Source organism: Rattus rattus, chromosome 13 (assembly GCF_011064425.1).
Source record: "Rattus rattus isolate New Zealand chromosome 13, Rrattus_CSIRO_v1, whole genome shotgun sequence".
Taxonomy (NCBI): Eukaryota; Metazoa; Chordata; class Mammalia; order Rodentia; family Muridae; genus Rattus; species Rattus rattus.
In genome coordinates this window covers 32,130,578-32,154,188 of record NC_046166.1, presented here as the reverse complement: position 1 = coordinate 32,154,188, position 23,611 = coordinate 32,130,578, and the positions used below count along the sequence as shown (strand labels likewise).

The window sequence follows — 23,611 nt, the reverse complement described above, 5'->3', positions numbered from 1 at the left end:
GTAGAAGTGGGAAAACTGGTTGGGATGCATTGTATAAGAGAATAATCTATTTTCAAGGAAGGAAAGAGAAAGGAAAAAGGAAGGAAGGAAGGAAGGACAGATGAAGGGAGGGAGGGAGGGAGGGAGGGAGGGAGGGAGGGAGATATGGCAGCTCTTTCAGTCAATGTTGACAGACCGTCAAGGATGAAATCAGTGCATCACTATGAGACGTCTTCCTCAAATGTTTTTTTTTTTTTTTTTTCGGAGCTGGGGACCGAACCCAGGGCCTTGCGCCTTCCTAGGCAAGCGCTCACCACTGAGCTAAATCCCCAACCCCTTCCTCAAATGTTTTATGCAAAGAAATATATATGATTTAAGTCACTGTCAGCTTAGCTGTTCCTTGAAGCCATATCCTTGATACATATTGCAGGTACCCGTTCATAAAATGAGGCACTGGCTGAGAAACACTGACAGCCACCGACTGACTTAATCATTCCAAGATAAGCTTCAGTTTATATACTAGCCAAGAATTAGAAATTCACGTTTCTGTATCTGTAGGCTATAAAAAAAACTATTCAAGGTAAATACATCTTCCTGTCAATAGGGCTTATTCTCAACTATCTACAACATCAAGTTATTCCTGAGAGAGTTTTCTATTAAAAAAAAAAAAGTAAAATTCTCTAGCTTGGTGGAACTAGAATTAATCTCAAAATGTAGAGCATTCTCCAGAAAAAAAACAAAAACAAAAACAAAAACAAAAACAAAAACACCTCCCTATATGGCCTATAAGTCTTCATTGGAAATAGAGGAGATATTCAGATTTCATATAGCTCATACAGAGAATAAGATATCAAAGATTTAATAACAAGTAGCTAATAGTATAAAATTACTTTTCAGGGACATTTGTATCAGTCTACAGCAATATTGAATATTGCTCTAGGGGTTTATTTTCTAAAGTAACACTTTCCTTAACAAATTAAAACACAAAATATGAAAATTATCTCTGTCTGTCAAGACACAAGAAAGCTGTTGGTTTTAAATAGGAAATACGATCAGAAAATGGAAAAGAAAACAAGTAATTGTAGGTATAGAGATTCCATTATAGAGAAGGCATGTTAAATTTCAAACAATTATAAACCAACAGAGTTTTATCAGATAGCTGCAAATGAATAGAATGACATCTCAGTCAGTCTTAAATTTATAAGTGTATTTCTAAGTATGTTTTTTGGAATGTTCCTTAAAAAAACCAAATACTGTTGTATCAAATAAGCTTGAATAATGTTTCATACTAAGTGTAGTTGTTGAATATTCCCTATGTGCATCATGAATTATAGGCTTTTGAAAATGTCTTCCTTATTATGTAATTGAGAATACCCTTCTGTTTGTTCTGACAAAACCAAATGAGGTTATCTATCCTTAGGAGTAAAAGTTTAAGATATTTATGTTACTGTCCTTATGCTATGAAGTAGATAATAACCATTTTCAGGCTATACATAAAAAACTCAGTCAAATCTCTAACGGTAAGGTGAGCACCTTCTTAAAATTGCTCCTATAATGGATGAATTATACATTTCCTGGTTAAATAGCCAAAAAAAAATTGTTGTTTTAACAATAAATTATTTATCTACTTAATTCATTTCCATGTAAAATAGGTCAAACAAAATACTTTTCATAATAGATTTTTATTCAAGATCCAATTAGTGAAATGCATAAAGGTGTATGAATTAGGTATTTGGTATGAATGTAGGGGAAATTTGCTTATATAGCTAATGCATACTTTTATATTGTAAAGACTATTTACAACATACTTAGAGTTGAAAACAAGTCTATATTACACTATGCCTACTATGAGTTTTTAAGACTCTAAATTTAAAAATAACAATGTCCAAAAAATGTTCTAAGCAAGGTGGATGAAAAGTACAATTTATCACAACTCCTAGCAGACTAGAATTGACACACTGAACTTGTACATGCAGGGAAAAGTACAACTTAGTGTAAACAGAGAATATTCATCACATTCCTTTACTAGAATGTGGTCACTGGCACACAGTACACAAGCTCATGCACAAGATCAAGACATTACACACAGCTGAGATCACAATGTCATGCAGATCACAACAGCGTGCTAGATAATCGTACCAAATTGTGCAGATGTTCTCCCCCACCCCACGAGCCACTGCCAGCAGTTGCTATGGAGTTTGGTTACCCATATCCATGACATGACGGTGTCCTTTGGAGAATCTTGTTCCCTGTGGCTGTAAGTATTCTTATTTTTATATTTTAATGATATTTGCTATGAAAAAATCTTACGTACAAAAGTAGAAATCATGGAAAAATACACTTTTTATAATAATCAACAAATATGTGTTACTTATCTCAAGCAGCTGCAATAAACACCACTTATATTGAACATATTATTAACAATAATTTACTGCTTACGTGGATGAACCCCAGAAAAATATGTCTGATGACAGTGCTCTAGTGAGTGGGGGAAAAATAAATCTCCAGAAAGTACTCTGCCTCTAGCATTCCATTCCCATGATCTGGCTGATTATACTTATATTGCCAAGTTCTCCAGGAGAATATCTTTCTGATAACTTGGTTTTATGTGACTTTGATTCACTTTGTAAGTAATAAACAAATTGATTTTGTATTTGTAATGAAAATTAGGATAGAGTCATTAAAATGATTTCCAAATACATTAAATGGATATCAATATTTAAATGCCTTTTTGGGGGTGGCCTATTTGTCCTATAAATATATTTTAGTAAAGATAAAATTTTATTTTTGCTATACATAATACCTGGGAAAGTCCTGATACTCACAATAACATAGAATCAGAGTCTAGAACAACAGACACTTGGAATGGCTCAGCTCTGTGTCTCTGTCCCTTTCAGAACAGTGGATTAGTTTATTCAGGAACATTCTAAGCTACTCTAAACCAGGCTTGTGTGAAGAACAGAAATACAGCCAACTCTCAATACCAATGAAAGGTGGGATGGAAAAGGAACCTGGCAACCTAACAGTTTATTTTGATAACTTAAATTCCCTTGCTTAGCAAATATTTGAAATAACAATTTAAAATCTAATCACATTACAAATGGACTCAAGTACTACCTTTTTTCTGCCTTCCCGCAAAACATTCTAGGAGTTACTAACAAAACTCTATGGTATAATGTATACAGCTGCAAACACAGAAACATACTTTTGTGTCCAATTGTTCCAATTTAGACATTTAAAGCTATCTACCCCATATCCTAATGTATGAGGCCAGAAAAATTTTTCTTTCTGTTCATAGAAAGCATGTCTTTGTAATTTGTTTTTAAAACTGCATGACATTTAGGAAGAAACAACTACTTACCAGCGTTAGTACCAGCAATATCTCACTTTTCTGACATTGTACAACTTGGTACTTAACAAGTTACACTTTGCTTACAATGGAACATTTGCAAGACACAGGAATTAAAGATGACACTTTGATTTAACATCCGTATAATTTGTGATAGAAGCCAATGAGACTTCACAAACTAGGCATAATAAGGTGGGGACTTACAAAAGCTGTCTCTCCTGATTTACAAATCCTGGAGCAAAATACCACACTAGTTGGCCTTAGTTCTTCTCCAGCAATCTTCACGCAATTGCTAAGCAGACCAAAGCAAAACATTTGACAGCTCACACATACGAGCTGTTCTAATGAGCAACCAGTAAAGTAATTATAATTAACGTAAGGAAGACTCTGAAACTAATCCAGTCTATGAAAAACTACAGTGAAATTTCTACACATTTGCCACAGTGAATTTACAAGAACCGAAGGTGACATGCTTATGTTATCTGTTTACACAGAAGATACTGTGAAAAGCAATGATATTCTTCTATTCAGTTGGAAAATTACAATAAAGAGATAACCAATAAACTCTAATATATGGTAATTCCTTACTGTCACTATAGTATAAAAGTGGCTTTTTACATTATAATGCCTTCAAATATATAGTTTGAATGCTGGCCTTTAATAAATCATCCCATTTTCATGGGTTTCTTGGGCATGGTGGCACACTATCTCAGCATTTAGGAAACTAACGCAGGAGGATCAGAAGTTTAAGGTCAGCCTGAAATATACAGTATACACTGTCTCAAAAAGCCCAAAGTAACAACAGCAACTAGAAAAAGCATTAGAATTTCACCTACTTTAAATCATTAGTAAGAAAAAAAGGAAAAGAAAATTAGTATATCTGAATGTGAATATTATAGCAGGTTTTATAATGAATCATTTGTTATATTTATAATGATAAGACTAAATGATAAAGTGTATGTTTAAAAATGACTTTTAGCTTTATAAGTATGCAAGAAAAATTTCACAAAGAAAGTATTCACAGTAAGTGAAGATCAATTTATTTTAAAATGTACTGTCACTGTGGTATTTCATTCATAGTTATAAGAATGATAGATTAGATTTAAGCTTAAAATTAAAAACTGGAGAAACACTTTCCTACTTATAACAAAATTAAGATAATTTTAGAACTTGGCTGTGCATAGCTTAAACAATTCTTTTTTCCCTTTTTATGATATTTATTTATTATGTATTTTATGTATATGAGTACTCGCTCTATCTCCATGTATGCCTGCATGACAGAAGAGGGCATCAGCAAAATGGGCATCAGATCACATTGGAGATGGTTGTGAGCTGCCATGTGGTTGGTGGAAGTTAAACTCAGGACCTCTGGGAGAGCAGCCAGTGCTTGGTTAATTATTGAACTCTCTCTCCGGCTTAAACAATGATTAGTACCTTTATAACAAATGAAAATCCTTTTAAAATAACTATTAAAGTAGTTCAGTTAATGTTTCCATAAACTCCCAAGTAATATCATTTCCATTTGGATTTGAAGGTGTAAGTCCAGTAGATGTGTAAGCATTTCTAAAAAATTTTTTTTCAAGATACATTAAAATAAGAATAGAAAAAGTTGAAGGAAATTTTTTCTTCACATTTTGATCACTTTTAAATATTACAAAACCATTAAACAGGATAATCAAGAAGAGATTTTAGGAAACATGGAATTATGTTTTTAATAAACATTTATTATCACATTAATATACATGTATGTGATTGTGCCACAATACATGTAGTATTTAAGTTGGAAGGCAATTTTGTAGGATCTGTTTTCTCCTTTCACTTTATATGGTTTCTGGGGATTGAACTCAGGCTGCCAGACTTGAAAGCAAGCTCTTTATCTCCTGAGCCATCTTGCCAGCTAAGGTCATGGACACTAGGATGGTGTTTCCTGGGATTATCTCTAAAACAAGTACTTCACTACTAAGTACAGTAATGGGAAACCAATGCTGCAGATATAATTTGATGAACGTATTATATGGATGCTCTCATTAACAAAAGTTTATATTCCCTGGTAATATACATCAGACCAGTAAAGTACTGTGTACATCTCAAGAATACTGCCACACAGTGTTAGCAGATAGACAGCTTGGAGTATGCCCAGGAAAGGCAAACAACAGAGATTGGGCCATATAACAGTAACCAGAAGCTTGGTCTTTCAGAGACTGGAAAGGCGTGCTTAGTTACTTTAAATTTTCCCTCAAGGTTACACTATTAGAAGACTGAAGCAAGAGCATACAAGTTCACCTGAGGCAGACAACACTGTTCTCCACTTACCTCCTCTGGGTTGGCATTAAAGGTGAGGCTTCCCTCATCTAGCTGCATATACAATTTTCTAAAAGAAAATCCTAAAGGTGGATTCTTATTGTATATAGAACAGTGACCCCATGTGGATTTACACAACCTGTAAATATAAAGGACAAGAAGACAAAAGTTACTATATTCCCTAAAATACATGATAAAATTCTGAAATAAATGACACAAAATTAGACTTTGTGGTTGTCCAAACACTAAGAATGGAATCATGTGAAGGAAATTTTAAGTGCTTAAAGAAACAAAACAAAACAAAGCAAAAACAAAACAAAACAAAACAAACAAAATAAAAACCAAGAGTTTTGTGACCTCAGTTTCTGCAATAACATGGAATAATTGTTCTTAGATTATGTTTTGGGCTTCTCCCAAAGATAGCAGATAAAAGTGAATTCACATCAGATTATAGTCACTATTGTTATTTACTTATATGCTTATATGGAAAAATGTTTTTGCCACATAAGGCTTGTCCTTGTGACTGAGAGTTATTCTTAATCCTTAGGGCATAAATTGTCTGACGCTTTGAATAAAATTGGCTGTTGCATGAGATTTAAGTGTATCTCATCTTTAACCTTCATTCTCCCAGGTCCCACTGCCTTTAGAATGGTAAACATGTGGCTACAAACTTTCATTTTAAAATTTGCACTTCTGGTTTCATAGACTATAATAGGACTCAATACTATTAGCAATTTTGGTAGCTCCTAAGAATTTCAGTGGCAAAGATCGAATACTATGTGACGTTAAGCACAAGCAACCAAGGATAAGATCAATGCTAGATGACAATCACTTAGAGATTACTAAATTACAGCCACTCTGTTCAGGGTTTTAAATGCATTGGCTTGCTCAATCCTGTCAACAGTTCTCTGATGTCAGTGGACCACACAAGAAACAGAGACAAGCCAAGTTCGCAAACACTCCTCCATTGCTGGTGGGAATGCAAACTTGTTCAATCACTCTGGAAATCAATTAGGTGGTTTCTCAGAAAGTTGGGAATAGTCCTACCTTAAAATCCACTCCTAGGCAAAAGGTCACACCATACACAATGACACTTGCTCAACTATGTTAATAGCAGTTTTATTTGATAGTCAGAAATTGGAAACAACTCAGAGGTCCCTCAACCAGAAAAAGAAATGGTTCTAAGTTTATTTATTTAATGGCTAATAATTTATTAACATCACATTCCGATTGCAGCCCCCTTCCACCTAGTCCCTCCCTCACATAGCCCCTCTTCCATATCTCTCCCCTCTTCTCCTTTGAGAAGGGCACCCTTGGTACCAACACATAAAGTCACTACAGGTCTAGGCAGGCACATTCTAGAAAGAAAATGTGATACATTTACACAATCCAGCACTACTCAGCTATTAAAAACAAGGGCATCATGAATTTTGCAGGCAAATTGATGGAACTTGAGCATATCATCCTGAGTGAATAAGCCATTCCCAAAAGGACATGCAGATACTCAATGATAAGTGGATATTAGCCATAAAGTACAGGGTACCCATGCTAAATTCCACAGAACTAAAGAAGCCAAATAACAAGGGGGCCCAAGGGAGGATGCTATAATTTCACTAGAATGGGAAACAGTCATCAGAGGTGGATGGAGGAAGGGAACTGGGTGGGAAAGGTAAGGGAGAGGGAAAAAGGGGTGGGGTAGGGATGGGGTGGATTAGGAGTATAGAGAGCCTGGTGAGTGAATGGAAATCAGCGACAGCTGAAGGTGGGTGAGCATCTCTAGGACAGCCCAGAGACCTGGGATGGGGGAGACTCGAAGGTGTCTATGAGAGTGACACTAGCTGAGATTCCTAGCAGTGGGGAATATGGAGCCTGAAGTGGCCACCTCCTTTAACCAGGCAGGACTCCCAGTGGAGGGATAAGGATGCCAACCCACTGACAAAACGACAAACCTTCAACTCTAAATTTGTCCTGACTACAAGATGTACAGGGACAGAGACTGAGGAAATGGACAACTAATGACTGGCCCAACTTGATACCCATCCCATTGGCAAGTGCCAATCTCTGACACTACTGACACTCTCTTATGCTTGCAGACAGGTGTCTAGTATAACTGTACTTTGAGAGGTTCCACCAACTAGCTGACCAAAACAGATGCAGAAACCCACAACTAAGTCTTAGATAGTGTTCAGGGAGTTTTGTAGAAGAGTTTCAGGAAGAGTTAGGGGAACTGGAGGGGATTCCTATCCTCTTCTACAAGACCAATAGATTCAACTAACCTGTACACTTGGGGGCTCCCAGAGACTGAAGAACCAACCAAAGAGCATACATGAGCTGGACCTACCCTTCCCCTGTGCCCCCCACATATGTAGCAGATGTACATCTTGGTCTTCATGTGGGTCCCCCAACAACTAAAGCAGTGGCTGTCCCTGACTCTGTTGCCTGCCTATGAATCCTGTTCCCCTAACTAGGCTGCCTTGTCTGGCCTCAGTGAGAGAGTATGCCCCTAGTCCTGCAATGCCAGGGTAGGGTGTTACCAAGGGCCCCTCCTCAGAGGAGAAGGTAAGGGAAAAATAGGAAAAGGGCTATGGGGGGGGGGACTGGGAGGAGAGGTCAGGGCTGCAATTGGGATGTAAAGTGAATGAATTAATTAATGAATATTCAGAAGATTCTCTAAAAGACACACAACTAATGTGCATTCCTGTAGCATCTAGATGGTAAGTCTTACTCGGAGCTTGCAATGTTAAGTTAGTTGGGATTTATTACATCCACGCCAAGTGTGAAGTAACAGTAAATGTTGGTCATGGAGCATTTTCTTTCTTTTTTGAAAAAGAATACATGAACAACAAAATAAACACAACATAATTCCACAACTATGCACATCAAATGCTGTAATGCTGAGCATGCTTAAGACACTGGTCCAAATTCATGCTTCTTCACTATTACAAAGGCATGCTGCAGCTGGTAAAAATTTTATTCAACCTTGAATAAGAACTGTATCTCATAATACACTATTTTCTGTAGCACAGGATCATGCTTTTCAAATCTATAGAGATGAATTACTTAGTGTTTGAGAGCTAAAGCATTTAGTGTAGTTCCTCTGAGTTCTGGACTCTATCAGAGCACATTAAGATAAAAAAACACTGAAAATGTACTTTAATACACTTAAATGTCTTTAAAGCTCTAATGAAAAAATTTTCAGCTTGACTAGTTTAGAAGTGAATATTGTTTTAAGTTCAAATACAGAGAACCATCTGGGTGGGGCAGCATACACCTGCAACCCAGGCAATGAGAGGCTGCAGCAGGAGCCTCAGGACTTTGAAGTCAGTTTGGGCTACAAAAAAATGAACAATGAAGCAACACAAAGTTCAAATAAAAGAACACAAATTATTTGTGGAAAATGCTAAGATGGTGGGTGGGGGGAGAATAAGCCAGGTGTAAAATATTATTCTAATCTTTTTTTTTTTTTGGTTCTTTTTTTTTTTTCAGAGCTGGGGATCGAACCCAGGGCCTTGCGCTTCCTAGGCAAGCGCTCTACCACTGAGCTAAATCCCCAACCTATTCTAATCTTTTAGAATGATTAAATCATTAAAAACTCATTTGTTTTAAACAATGCTATAAGAATTTGTACTCATACAGTATGACAAGGCCACAAACAATAAGACAGATTGTTTATGTATATTAGTTAATAATAAATATTTTTATACACAATCCTGAGACCTTAGAAGATCAAATCAGAAATGCTGCTACTGAAAATATGCCTCCACTGGGATCTGGTAATTTCAATTAATTTATCAAATCCTTCAATTAACTTTCCAGTCTAGGTATATTACTACTATTGATAAGTTCTTTATCATTAATAAAGACTACTTCAAGAGAATGAGACTTAAGTTTTGGGAAAGAATACTAGAAAATCTGAAATCCGGTGATTCTAATTGGTACCAATTTCAAGACTCAAAAGAAGAAAAAAACATCATTAGAGTGAAATGCTGTTTAGGAATAAATGAGATAAAAGACCCCATTCTGTTCCACCAAAGCTCATGGACTTGTGGTTTAAATTGAAACTCGTGCAACAGCTGAGATTTATGTCTGTCATGCTTTTCCAATGTTCTCCTGCTCTCAGTGATGAAAGTTTAGAAAAAGCAGAGGTGAAGTTGTCATAATTTAAAAGTTGAAACTAACAAACACTGTTAAGCAGAAATCTAAAGACACACATGTGCACTTTGAATGCAACAAAATCACTGTTTTCATTGATTTTTAAGTCTGCTATGTCTTCAGATGATATAAGGACTACACATTATAGATTATAAATTCTAACTCAGAATGGATGGCTTCTCAAATGACTGCAATTTCTGATGTGTGATACCCTGTCTTGCTTGTAACCTCTTTCTGTAAAGTCATCATCCCATTGTCTTCTCTACTGTCTTTTTTTGGCAATATGAAAACCGAGAAGATAACTCTTATTTTTCTAGGATCTAGTAAAAGAAAATATTATAAGCTCATATTAAAAGAAATTACTTCACAATGCATGTGTGCTATGAGAAGAACACTAAACCGGATAGGGATCTGAGTTAAGTATTGGTGAGTTTAGCTTACCCTTGCCAGAGAAGTTCATCATTAGCAAGGTCTTGCCAAACACAGGAAGCTAAGCAGAGGTCAGTTGCATTCAGGTAGGATAAGATGGTGAAGCTCAGCTCAGGAGGCAGCATTTCCAAGTTAATGAACCCTTCCTGTTCTTTAGACTTCCTTGCCTTCAGAAGATGATATATATCGATGCCTCCTTGGGCTTGTTTCCGGTGACTGGTGTGAGAAATGTTGCTTGAAGCCACTCTCCTGCTCTGTTCTCTGCTGAGGTAGCCTGTCTCACCGTAGGCTTCCTGTTGGAGATGCTGATTTCTGGCCACTCTCCAGAGTCCTTGACCCATCTGCAAGCCTGAGACAAGGCCAGAAAGTAAAAAGGGTGACAAAGCATCAAACCATCATTCCCAGAGGCATAACAAACCTGACACATCTGTTTATTGGAATTAAAAGTTCTCATTAAAGCATAATTTCAGAAAGAAAACAATCCACTTTAAGAGACTGGTAATAGCTCAGCTGCTAAGAGAGCTGCAGGGTGTTATAAGGAAGAGCTGGGATGCTTCCAAGTGGAGAAGTTTAAATACTTGGTCTGCTCATCACCTCTCAACCAGCTTGCTTGCTAAAGTCTTTTGAAATTCACAGGTAACATAATCATGAGGCGGGAGTTAAGTAGCTGATGTCCTGAAAACACAAGTTGCAGTCACGCAAACTTATGGGCTAGTATTAAATCCAGCTCTGACTGAAGCCCAGGACTTCAGTTAAACAGGTTCCAGACCCTGCTTTTTATCACAACTCAGGCTCAGCTAAGCTAATCCCTTTTAACCAAACTCCCAGATGCATAATAGCTGTGATGCAGGCTTTCCATTTAATTCCTGCCAATCTACAGGCTGTAGACTGTAATAAAATGTAGCATAGGCCCTGAAGTCTAATTCAAAACCTTATAAATTAGACACCTAGAATAAATTTCTCAGCAATAACAGCCTATTTGGTTTCATGGCTGCTTAGAAATAAAAATGTAATATAGGGTAATTTTTCAACTCTTCTCCAAATAGCCCTGTAGATTTGTCCAAAGTCCCTGGGAAACAATATAAGAAGGTATGTTCCAGTCTCCCCCACCTACATGTCACCTGTCAGAGCAGCTGTTAAATATCCTGGACTCCCCATACACAACTATTTAGAAAATGACTGACCTAAACTTACTTGATACAGCTTTCAAAGCAAGCAATTTTCCCCAAGGAAAAAACTAAATCAGGAAGACTATTTAATACAAATAATTAGTTTCATGAATCTCTTTTAAACAAATACTCTTGTTTCCTCTGAACTGATTACTACTATTTCGAAAATTTTAGAAAAAAATACTGATTTTCACATGAAGTCAGTAAAATAGTGAAATAATTTTCTTGGTATGATTTGAACCTTAGATGGAACACAGAAAGAAAAAAAAAGCCACCCCTGTTAGACACACAAAACAAACTACTGGTTACCACTATGAAAAGTCCTAGAAATAACTTCATCACCCATAAGAACTTCCAAAATGTAGAGAACATTATTTTCTTAGTTAAAAAGAAGTCACATGCATATTTACTAAACTTTTGGTTATTATTGGGACAAAAATGTGAAGTTATGGAGCAAATAACCTGTCTGTCTGTCCATCTGTCCATCTATTCATCCATCTATCTATCTACACACACACACACACACACACACACACACACACACACACACACACACACACGGGATAGAGGTTACAAAGGGAAGACACTAATGCACAAAAAGCACAAAAAAAATAACCTTTCCATTCATAGCACACCAAAATAAATATTATCAGCTTAACCAGCTTCAAGCTTTAAAAATTAAATTCATAGGGCTAGAGAGATGACTCAGTGATTAATAGCAGTGGCAGCTTTCCTGAAAGATCCAGGTTCAATTCCTACCACGCGCATGTCAATTCACAACAATCTGAACTCTAGTTCCAGGGGATCCAACGCTGTCTTCCAGCCTATGCAAGCACTGCACACACATGGTGCACACATATATACTTTCAGAAAAGCATATAAAATCAAAATATTAAGACAAGCCACAAATATTTTTAAAACACATTTATAATAAAGGACCCCTATCCAAAACAAAAAGAAAGCAAACAATCCACTCATTGCTGGTGGGATTGCAAACTGGTAAAACCACTCTGGAAATCAATCTAGTTCCTCAGAAAATTGGAAACGGTTCTACCTGAAGTCCCAGCTATACCACTCCAGGGAATATACTCAAAAGATGTTACACCATATCACAAGGACACATACTCCACTTTTTATATTAGTCAGAGTTCTCTAGAGTCACAGAACTTATGGAGTCTTTCCATAGTGAGGAAATTTATTATGATGACTTACAGTCTGTAGTCCAACTCCACAAGAATTGTCAGCTGTGAATAGGAAGTCCAAGATTCTAGTAGTTAGTTGCTCAGTCCCACTAGGCTAGTTGTTTCAGCTAGTCTTCTGTAAAAGTAGATTCCAACAGATGTGCTGGCAAGTAATTTTAAGAGGCAAAGAAGAACAAATCTTCCTTCTTCCAATGCCCTTATGTAGGCCTCCAGCAGAAGGAGTGGCCCAGATTAAAGGTGTGCAGCACCATGCCTGGATCTGGGACTTGTTTTGTCCTAGGCTGACCTTGAACTCAGAGATCTCCTTGCCATAGTTTCCTGGGATTAAAGGCCGGTAGTACTTTGTCTCGACCTAAGCTTTTCATGGCTCCTATGCTTCAAGATTTCCATGCCAAGATCCAGGTCTGAAACTTGTGTCTTCCAGCCTCAAGATCACCTACAGGGTCCTGCCAGAGGCTCCAAACAGCATTTCTATCTCGAGTACCTTTGGGTTGGCTGGGTCACATGGTCCAAGTGGTAGAGCGGCCTATACAGCAGCCTGGACTTGTTGAAGAGCCTTCTCCTGTTCTAAGTCCCACACAAGCTAACAGCTTTCTGAGTCACTTGGTAAATGGGCCTGAGTAACACACTCAGGTGAGGAATGTGCTGTCTCCAGAATCCAAAGAGACCCACTAAAAGTTGTGCTTCTTTCTTGGTGGTGGGAGGGGCCAGGTGCAATACCTTATCTTTCACCTTAGAAGGAACATCTCTGCATGCCCTACACCATTGATCTCCTAAGGATTTCACTGATGTAGATGGTCCTTGATATTTGGTTGGATTGATTTCCCATCCTCTGATATGCATACGAGTTACCAATGAGTCCAAAGTGGTTGCTACTTCCTGCTCACTTGGTCTAATCAGCATTCTGTCATCAATATAGTACACCAATGTGATATTTTGTAGAAGAGACAAATGATCAAGATGCCTTCTAACTAAGTTACGACACAGGGCAGAAGAGTTAATCTATTCTTGAGGCAAAACTGTAAAGGTATACTGCTGGCCTTGCCAACTGAAAGCAAATTGCTTCTGGTGGTCCTTATGGACAGGTCCTGAGAAGAAAGCATTTGCTAGATCAATATTTGCATACCAGGTACCAGGAGATGTGTTAATTTGCTTAAGTAACAAAACTATATCTGGTACAGCAGTTGTAATCAGAGTTACTACCTGATTTAGTTTTTGATAGTCAGCTGTCATTCTCAATGAATGACACCTGTCTTCTGCATTAGCCAGCTAGAAGAGTTAAAGGGAGATGTGGTGGGAACCACTACCCCTGCATCTCTCAAGTCCTTGATAGTGGCAGTAATTTCTGCAATTCCTCCAAGAATATGATACTGTTTTTGATTCACTATTTTCTTTGGCAGAGGCAACTCTAAAGGCTTCCATTTAGCCTTTCCAAACATAATAGCCCTCACTCCAAAGGTCAGGGAATCAATGTGAGAATTCTATCAATTTCTAAGTATATCTATCCCATTTACACATTCTGGAACTGAGGAAATATTCAGGATGTGTTCAGGGAACTACTGGACCTACTGTAAGTTGGACATCAGTCAAAACTCCATTAATCACCTGTTCCCCCTAGGCCCCTACTTTAACTGCAGGACCACAATGTTTCTTGGGATCTCCTGGGATCAGCATCAATTCAGAACCAGGAGCCAATAGACTCCAGAAAATATCATTATTTCCTTTCCCCCAGCGTACAGTTACCCTTGTAAAGGCTGGAGGTCTCTCTGGGGAAGAACTGGAGAAAGGCTAACAGCAAAACTTTTAGATGTCTTATCAAATCCTTCCTCAGGGGAACCTGGCTACCTCTTCATTGGAGAGGTTCTGGGTCTGCAAACTAGCTCAAGTCTGGAAATTGATTCACTGGCCAAGATGCCTTTTGCTATGATCCAATGTAGCCTTTCTTTCATTTGGTTTGAGAATTTTTCTGTCTATACAGATCAAACAGATATGCAGTAGGCTTCTGATCTATTTCATGCCTGGAAGCACCATGACTAATCAGCCAGTACCAAAGGTCTGAATGAGTCATGCCATTATAAATTTCACTTCTCCTTTGCTGACCATTACAGGCTATGTCATTATAAACATTGTTTTGTCTGCGCTGCTCATTATAATAACCATGAACACCTTGACTCTGGCAATTCAATACTGTTGCCTGGCCCTTGCTACCTCGGAGCCCAATTAAACCCATTTTATTTATTTATTTATTTATTTATTTATTTATTTATTTATTTATTTATTTATTTATTTATTTTTGGTTCTTTTTTTCGGAGCTGGGGACCGAACCCAGGGCCTTGCGCTTCCTAGGCAAGTGCTCTACCGCTGAGCTAAATCCCCAACCCCCCCATTTTATTTAATTCATCCAATTGAGCAGCAGCTTCTCCAACCCTTCTGGCAGAAGGTAAAGGGCAAAAACAAAGCTCTTCAAATGTGCTGGTGCCCCTCTTACCAGTTTGCATCTTATAGGATTCGTGAATGGCATATCTTCTGGACCTTCCCGTTGTGGAGGATTAGGTTTTACACAACGTATCCAACTCTAGCATTGCAATTTCCCTGAGCCCTAAAATCACTTCATCAACAATCAGTCAAGGGATATCAGGCATTTCCAACTCCTTTTCAGTAGGCCATCTTTTGATAAACGCTTCAGCCAACCATTCAAACAAACTCCTGACACCTTTTTTAACTGTGCAAGGTTCCATATTAAACCCGGAATCTCCACTCACAGGGCCCATGTGAATAAACTCAGCCTGATATAATTTTATGTTCCTTCCACCATTATCCCATACCCTTAAAATCCATTCCCAAACATATTCCCCAGACCTCTGCTTGAATGACAGCCAGCCCATTAAGCTCTTAGTAGTGTAGTGCATTTCCTCATGGCCCACTTTCTACCTCCCCTCTACAGGCTTGCTTTGTCTTGAGTCTTGTTATAGGTTTGGAAGAAACTATTGGTGGAACATCAGTATTGTCTTCACTAGCATTTTCTTCAAAGAAAGTCACTGCTGGTTTATCAGACTGTGAGGGATTAATTTTCCTTTTGTAAAAAAGGCATTATTTCAAAGAGTGAGGCTGAGGGTACTACTACTTCCTCAGGTGAGGTAAACCCTTGAGAATCTGAAGATTCGAAGTTCTCAGCTTCAACAGGGTCCTCCTCCCACACATCCCCATCCCAAGTTATAGGATCCCAGTCTTTGCCAATTAATGCCCTTACTTTAACTGCTGACACACTCTGAGGCTGAAACTTGAATTTTCAATGTAATTCAGTCAACCTTATAATATGGGCTTCAGTTTGATTTTTCTGCAACTTGAGCTCTATTGGCTGCTGGAGAGAAGATTCCCTTCAAGAGCACATTTAGAAATCTTTAGATTGTTTATTTGCATCTGGAGCCATTCAATTTTATCATACAGCTCATTCTTTTCCTTCATCAATTTGTCCAGAGATAATAAGAGCAATAAGCCAGTAAAATCACTTTCTGATTTTCCCCCCAAATTGTAGAAAATTTGGTACACCTGGTCACCTAATTCATTGTCAGTTACAATTGATGGATCAACATAATCAAAAGCATTAAGTTCCTTAAGTTTGAAATATAGTTTTAACCATGGGCCTTCAATATTCTCCAAGCTCTCAGGAGAGACAGTATCTGGGGAGGTTTCAGTAGTTGAAGGTGCTGGTGAATTAGAAGGCAGACTCTTAAAAGATTCATCCTTATCCTTCTGCTCCTCTACAGCCACTTCTGTATTAGTCAAGGTTCTCTAGAGTCACAGAACACGTGGAATGTCTTTCTATATTGAGGGAATGTATTATGATGACTTACAGTCTGTAGTCCTACTCCAAAACAATGGTCATCTGTGAATGGGAAGTCCAAGAATCCAGCAGTTGCTCAGTCCCACAAAGCTAGTTGTTTCAGCTGGTCTTCTATAAAAGTGGATTCCAACAGATGTACTGGCAAGTCATTTGCAATCGGTGAAGAAGAGCTAATCTTCCTTCTTCCAATGCCCTTATATAGGTCTCCAGCAGAAGGTGTGGCCCAGATTAAAGGTGTGCAGCACCATGCCTGGATCTGGGATTTGTTTTGTCCCAGTCTGACCTTGAAATAAGAAGTCTTCTTGCCTTAGTCTCCTGGGATTAAAAGTGTGTACTACCTGGGCCTAATCTTTTCATAGCTACCATGCCTCAAGATCTCCATGCCAAGATCCAGGTCTGAAACTTGTGTCTTCCAGTCTCAAGATCTGGATCACAGGTGAGCCCTCCAATTCTGGACTGTAGTTTATTCCAGAAATAGTTAAGTTGACAACCAGGAATAGTCATTACAACTATGTTCATAACAGTCTTATTTGTAATAGCCAGAAGCTAGAAACAACCCAAACGTCCCTCGAACAAAGAATGAATACAGAAAATGTGGTGTCTTTACACAATGGGATACTACTCAGCTATTGAAAATAAGGACATCATGAATTTTGCAGGCCAATTACTGGAACTAGAAAATATAATCCTGAGGACCCAAAAGGACATAGATGGTATATGCATTCACTAATAAGTGGATACAAGCCAAAAAAAATCAGAATACCCACAATACAACTCATAGACCATATGAGGCTTAACAAGAAGGAAGGCCCAAGTGTGGATGAACATTTGGAGGATAGTTTCTTACAAAATTAAATATACTTTATAGCATGCAATCCAGCACTCATACTTCTTGTTATTACTTTCATAAGTTGAAAATGTATGTCTACATAAAATGTTTGTACATGAATATCTGTAATAGTTTTATTTATAATTGCTCACACTTCAAAGAAACTAAGGTATGCTTCCGCAGGGAAGTACACAAACAATGGCACATTCCAGAGAATGGAACAGTATTCTGTATAAAAACTTTCAACATGGAAGTACAAAGCTCTACCAAGCAGAAAAGTGTGCTCACTTGTCAAAGTTACCTGGTCAAAGAAAATCAGATGAACAGTGAGATAACTTAATATGCCAAAAATTTCAAATTGAAAAACACAAATTGAAAAAAAAATATTTGCAAACACGAGTTTCAGTGTAAATGTGAGATACTGTGGTAAAATTACCATTGGTTATTTATATATACTAATAAAATAGATAATTCTATCTTAAAAATATTCTTTTCAGAGTCTAGGCTAGCTCCTTTGTAAGTTGAGGTTATTTCTCATTATTCATGGCAGTGCCCTCTAAACAGCTGTTACAAACACTGAAATGGTGAACATTCAATCACTGCTCTGTGGAGAGTGAAAGCTTAGGAAAAGGCCAAATAGGTAAAATGATTGTGATGCAAGAATGGGTGGTCTAAAATTATGTAAGCACATCTCCTGACTATCAGGTCCTTAGTTACTTACTTACTCACAGCTTACATTGTCAGAGAAATTATATATAGTTCTGGATTAAGGGCAAAGTAATTAATATTCAGTTCAGAATACATGTATGCATTACATTAATGGACAGAGAATCCTGAAATCTTATTCTTGTGGCTGCTGAGTTACCTTGAACACTCAGTGGGAATATGTCACTGGGATTGAAATGTGGCTGCTTTTATTAACGTAATCATAAGATTTTTGTACTTTGGTTTCCTTATTAAGATTTCTGACATTTCAAATTTAATGATCTGCTCCCAAATTTCTATGCTGTTACAGTAGAGTAGCTGGGCTGATATAAATAGAAGCAAGGTTTAAGATGGATTTGCAAACAAAGAAAACTTTTGAAAAATAATTACTTATAATCTAGCCAGCAAAAGCAGTTGCTGTAAAGACTCATGATTCATGTTAGATTCCCAAAACCCAGGTGGTAGAAAGAGAGAGATGACTCTTAAAATTGTCTTCTTATTTCCAATATACGTAATGACAAAGGCACACTCACTCACATGCTAACGTCCTCATACAGATATAAAACACACATATAAATACATACAAAATGAAAAATACAAAGAGTACATCAACACATTTTTGCAATAGAGGAAGTGTCGCACTCCTTTGGAGACATAGCCATATGCACATGAGCAGCACTAACTGGACTCAACAGTGTTTTCTTTTTCTTTTCTTAATATCAAGGAGGAGGTAAGGTTCTGTGACTGGGGTCATAACAGGAACTAGGGAGAAAGTGATAGTGGGTGGCTATGACCAAAATACACCGTACACATGTGTGAAAAGCTCAAAGAATTATTAAAATATTATTTAAAAAGAGATAGATTAGTTTGGAAAGGAAGAAGAAACTTATATATCCTGAAGAAGCCAAAAAGGTGGAGGGCTCAAAATGGAAAAAGGGAACAATTCAGGGTGAGGCGAATTAGCCCTATTGGGGTCCATACATCTTATGTTAACATTTTATTTTTAAAACAATCTAATGTGCAGTCATTAGAGTATTACTAAGACATATATATATGACATTCTACAACTTTTTTTATTTAGAGCTTTTCAGTAAAACTTAACAATTTTCTATGTGTATACTTGTGCATTGGTTTTGGGAGTGTGTATACATTTGCACATGGAGGGCTGAAGTCCTTGACTGCTCTTCACCTTTGGTTAACAGCACAGAAGCAGAAGCTTACGGATTTTGACAAGGATGGTTGATCGAGGAGCTTCAGGGACCACCCCTCATCCAGCCCTGGTTACAGATATATGTCTACCTAAGCTTTTCACATAAGTGTTAAGGACCTATGTAAGCTCAGGTTCTCATGCCTGTACAGCTGGGCCACTTCTCCAGCCCAATTATAACTCTAATTTTAACAGATATTACAGATCCACTCTACATACTGCATGTTCTAGGGAGCTGCCTACACTTCCAGAATATGAAGTTACAATGAAAAAGCTCATCCTTCAGTTTTCACCTTTCCAAATGTGATGGTTTGCATATGCTTGGTCCAGGGAGTGGTACTATTGGAGGGTGTGGCCTTGTTGAAGGAAGTGTGTCACTGTGGGCTGTGTTTGGAGACCCTCCTAGCTGCCTGAGGATGTTAAGTCTGTTCCTGGCTTCCTTCAGATGGAGATGTAGAACTCTCAGCTCCTCCTGCACCATGCCTGCCTGGATGCTACCCTACTCCCGCCTTGATGATAGTGGACTGAACCTCTGAACCTGTAAGCCAGCCCCAATTAAATGTTGTCCTTTATAAAATTTGCATTGGTCATGGTGTCTGTTCACAGCAATAAAACCCTAAGACACCAGGGTACTTGATATTTCCTCTAAAACTACCAATAAAATCTGCCTCTCAAACATGGTTTCTCTGTGTAGCCCCAGATGTCCTGAAACTCACTCTGCAGACCAGGTAAGCCTCGTTGGGATTAAAGGTGAATGCCACCATTGCTGGGTAAGGCAATATTTCTTAAAGATGGACTGAGTTAGCTAAAGGCAAACTATAATAAAAGCAATTATGATAGTTTGAAGAGGAAACCCTAGAATTAATTTGATGGTGTGCCTAATTGGACAAATTGGATATAAAGAAGAGAAATGGTAGATTATATTATATTAATATTAAAAAACTACAAAGTACATAAGTGACCAATGAACATATAAATAAAAGAGAAGAGCATGCTTTTGTCAACATTATAATCCCTAATAAAGACAAGGAATAATGGAGCTAGAAGTCATTTCATAATGACAAAATAATGTAAGGTACAATTATCAATAAATCTAGAATGGAATTTGAGAATTAGCAGAGTGACTCCATTAAGAAAAACTCTAAAATATTAAATAAGAATTATTTATTATTAAATAAAAACTATTACTTTTGACATTTCAAGAAACATTGATTGATTAATTAATTAATTAATTAATTAACTAGTGTATGCATGTAATGTATACATGCCCAAAAGCCCAGCAGAGAGCATCAAATCCCCTGCCCAGATATGGGTGCTGGAACCTGAACTCTGGTCTTTTCAAAGAGCAGAAAATGTTCTTTAATTGCTCGCCTTGACCACAAGAATAATTGTCCCCATCCCTAAAGGCAGAGAAACTTTTAAAGAAAAAAGAAAAAGAAATTTATCCCACATCTTTTTTGGATGTGGAGATTTAATTCTTAGATGTTCTAGTTTTGTCTTGCTCCCTTCCTTTTGTTCATAGTATTCTACCTGAAACATTTATGTAATACTCAAAATAAACATTAATCAATAATATTGTTTCATATATTTATATATCATTACACCTTAATTCTAACAATCATCTTCAAGGGTCAGTGCACAGACATACACACAGGTAAGATGTCCATATACATAAATAAAAGTAAATCTCAGAAAATAAAGGTATTTTCAGACCTAGAAAACATTACAGAGCAATTAGCTCTTGCAGATTGGCATTGCCCAAGGGGGACCTGCTGGACCGGGGACTGGGTGTGATGTGGTCTAACCTGGATGTTCCTGGTGTAGAAGACCTGATGAAGGCTGCCAGTACTATGGCTGGACAATGGCCCTTGGGACAGCCTGAGGCTCAGGGCAGCTGGGCATGCCCCAGAGGACCTGGTTTTCTACACAATTTACTTCCAGTAGGTGATTACATTTTTTTTAAATGATGCCATTTTGACTGACACACACACACACACACACACACACACACACACACACACACACATATACACACAAAACACAGCCTGGGCCCTTTGGAATCACTCACTAATTAAGAAAATTTCCTGCCCTGTGGCTAAACCTTAGTTTAGGTTCCATCCTTTCAGATGATTCTAGCTTGTGTCAAGCTGACATAAAACTAGCTAGCACACCCAGAAATGAAGAATGGTTTGCTTTCAGTTAAAATCTATACAGAGGCCAACAGGATTACAAGAGTCTCTCAAACTCAGATTCTAATGATTTATTTTTTCCTCATGCAATCTGATTCCATAAAGTTCTTTCTGAGCTGTGTTGTTATACTAATGTGATGACTGACAAAACATGAGTCATTTTATTTAAATTCTCATCATATGATGCTAATTTTTTCACTATGTTTTACATCTCAATAGTGGAAGTAAAATTTATAAATAAATGTCCTAACTCAGATAAAGTGCTAACATACTATATTTAAGATACAGATTCGACTAAATTTTAAGGATTTAAATTTTATTAAATTTTAAGGAATTATTAAAGAAAATTCACATACTTTTTTTTTTAAAGGAGCTTTTTTCAAATAGACATAACAACTTCATGCTTTGCTACTTTAGGTCTTAAAATCTTCAGGTGTCATGAACTGGTATTAATGGAGTAAGAAAGTGTGAGAGTCTGAGAGAAAATACTTTCAGTGAGGCACTCAGAATCAGATTGGCAGCCAATAATTTATGTCTGGACACCCGAAAGAATAGACAAATAGACCACCAAAGTTGTTTAGAGTAGACCGGTAAAAATTTTTTTAAGAAACACCTGATAACCAATCACAGCCCTCAAATTTATCGTCCACAGTTGAGAGAAATGAAGGAAGGTCAGTCCACAAGGTGGTCTTTCTAAAGAGAAAAGGGAAACAGCTAAGCACTAAGAGGTCACAAGGCACATGTAACACATAAAAGCCCCACTCATTAAATTTAGAGATCTGGCCCTGAAAGAGCAGGGCTTTTTTGTTTTTTACTAAAAGGCATACCATTTGTGGGTTGCTTTAATCCAAAAAAGATTTACAATATTGCTTTGTTTTCTAAAGTTCGCCCCCACCCTCACCCCCACCTCTTTAATTTCTTTCTATAAGTGCTAGCAAAACAGCATTTAAATGAATGTAAGAAAATGAAAAGATGTTATGCAAACAGAACCATAAATCTGAGAAGTTTGGGTTTATTCAATTTCTTCGGTTTGCTTTGACCTAAACATGATGTTGTTTGAACTTGTACATGCAATTACTGTGCCATTTTGCTCACAGATACCAATTTTAAAAATTTGGCTCTCCTTTTACAGAATCACTACTTACCCAGCATGGTTGTGCCAGCACGCACGACAATGGCACATTCTCCCCTTACCCCCTAAATGCACATCACCTAAAGTATTAAAACAAAATACTGAGGGTAACCTGAACTAGGGAAGAGAGTCAAAATTAAGATGATAGTATCTAGGCTCCTTCCATAACAAGTGGTGAGAATCAGGCAAGTCTCTTACAATCTGGAAATCTCAGTTTTCTCATGGTATTTGGTAAAATCAGGGTTCTGAGCTTGATACCCCAAATCTCTTTCAGCTATACATTTTTGTTTGTTTGTTTGTTTGTTTCCAGAGATCCCTGAAATTAGTAAAGAAATGCAAGACATCCAAGTAGGAAACAGAAAGTGAAACCATCTCTGTTTGCAGGTATGGCCTTACAAGTAGAAAACACTAAAGAGTCTACAAAACCGAAGTAATGCAGAACTGAAATTCACAAAAGAAGCCACACACATGTTAAAGATTCTTTTATAATACTGGCTGATTGGAACTTTGCGGTTATGGACAGTTGGAATGCAGATAATTCAGAATTAAATTATCTTAAACTATTTTTAACTCCCTAATAGCCATCCATTGCTCACTGTGTCTGACCTAACATCCTATGACTGTCACATAAAACCTTTTGGGATGTATTGAAAGAATAAAGATTTTAAACTATCCCCCACTGACCCTGCTGTGAGGACAAGTGCACCTCACAGCAAAGAATAATATAACATGTTTTGGGGATGTAGCGTGGCTATAGCCACAACAAACCATCTGGCCTCGATAAGGCCTGACTCGACAGTCCTGAGAAAAACAAGAACTAGGGTCAACTTGCCCCAAAAGCAGGGTGGCCTAGAGTTGAACTGAGCCCAAGTTAGATCATGTGTGCCAATGTGAACAAACCAATGAAATTGCTTTGTGTGACTGTTGCCAACTGCCTATGTAATTTTCCCTATAAATCCCTTCCCCTAATTGGGCTCGGGTCGACTCCTCTGTCTTCTGTGTGAGATACGTGTCGTCCCCAGAGCTCTGGTTCCTCAAATACACCTCTTGTTTATTACATCAAGACCGGTTTCTTGTGAGTTCTTGGGGGTTTGTGTCGTCTGAGATTTGAATGGGGGTCTTCC

At 37.6% G+C, this 23,611-nt stretch overlaps 1 protein-coding gene across 3 annotated transcripts in view; it reads right to left on the bottom strand.

Moving 5' to 3' along the window:
* Window positions 1-23,611, bottom strand: part of Fbxo8 (F-box protein 8) — a 43,507-nt gene that overhangs the window by 15,405 nt on the left and 4,491 nt on the right. Inside the window, exons 1-3 of one of the 3 annotated variants that reach the window (XM_032919502.1) lie at window positions 12,592-12,694; window positions 10,223-10,559; window positions 5,642-5,768 (exon numbers count right to left, since the gene is read on the bottom strand). In XM_032919502.1, coding sequence (XP_032775393.1) covers window positions 5,642-5,768; window positions 10,223-10,551 — 456 coding nt within the window. In that variant the 5' untranslated portion in view covers window positions 10,552-10,559; window positions 12,592-12,694. Of the gene's footprint in view, window positions 1-2,118; window positions 2,231-5,641; window positions 5,769-10,222; window positions 10,560-12,591; window positions 12,695-23,611 lie in introns of those variants that run through there. The other 2 variants (XM_032919501.1, XM_032919503.1) reach the window with 2 other exon arrangements.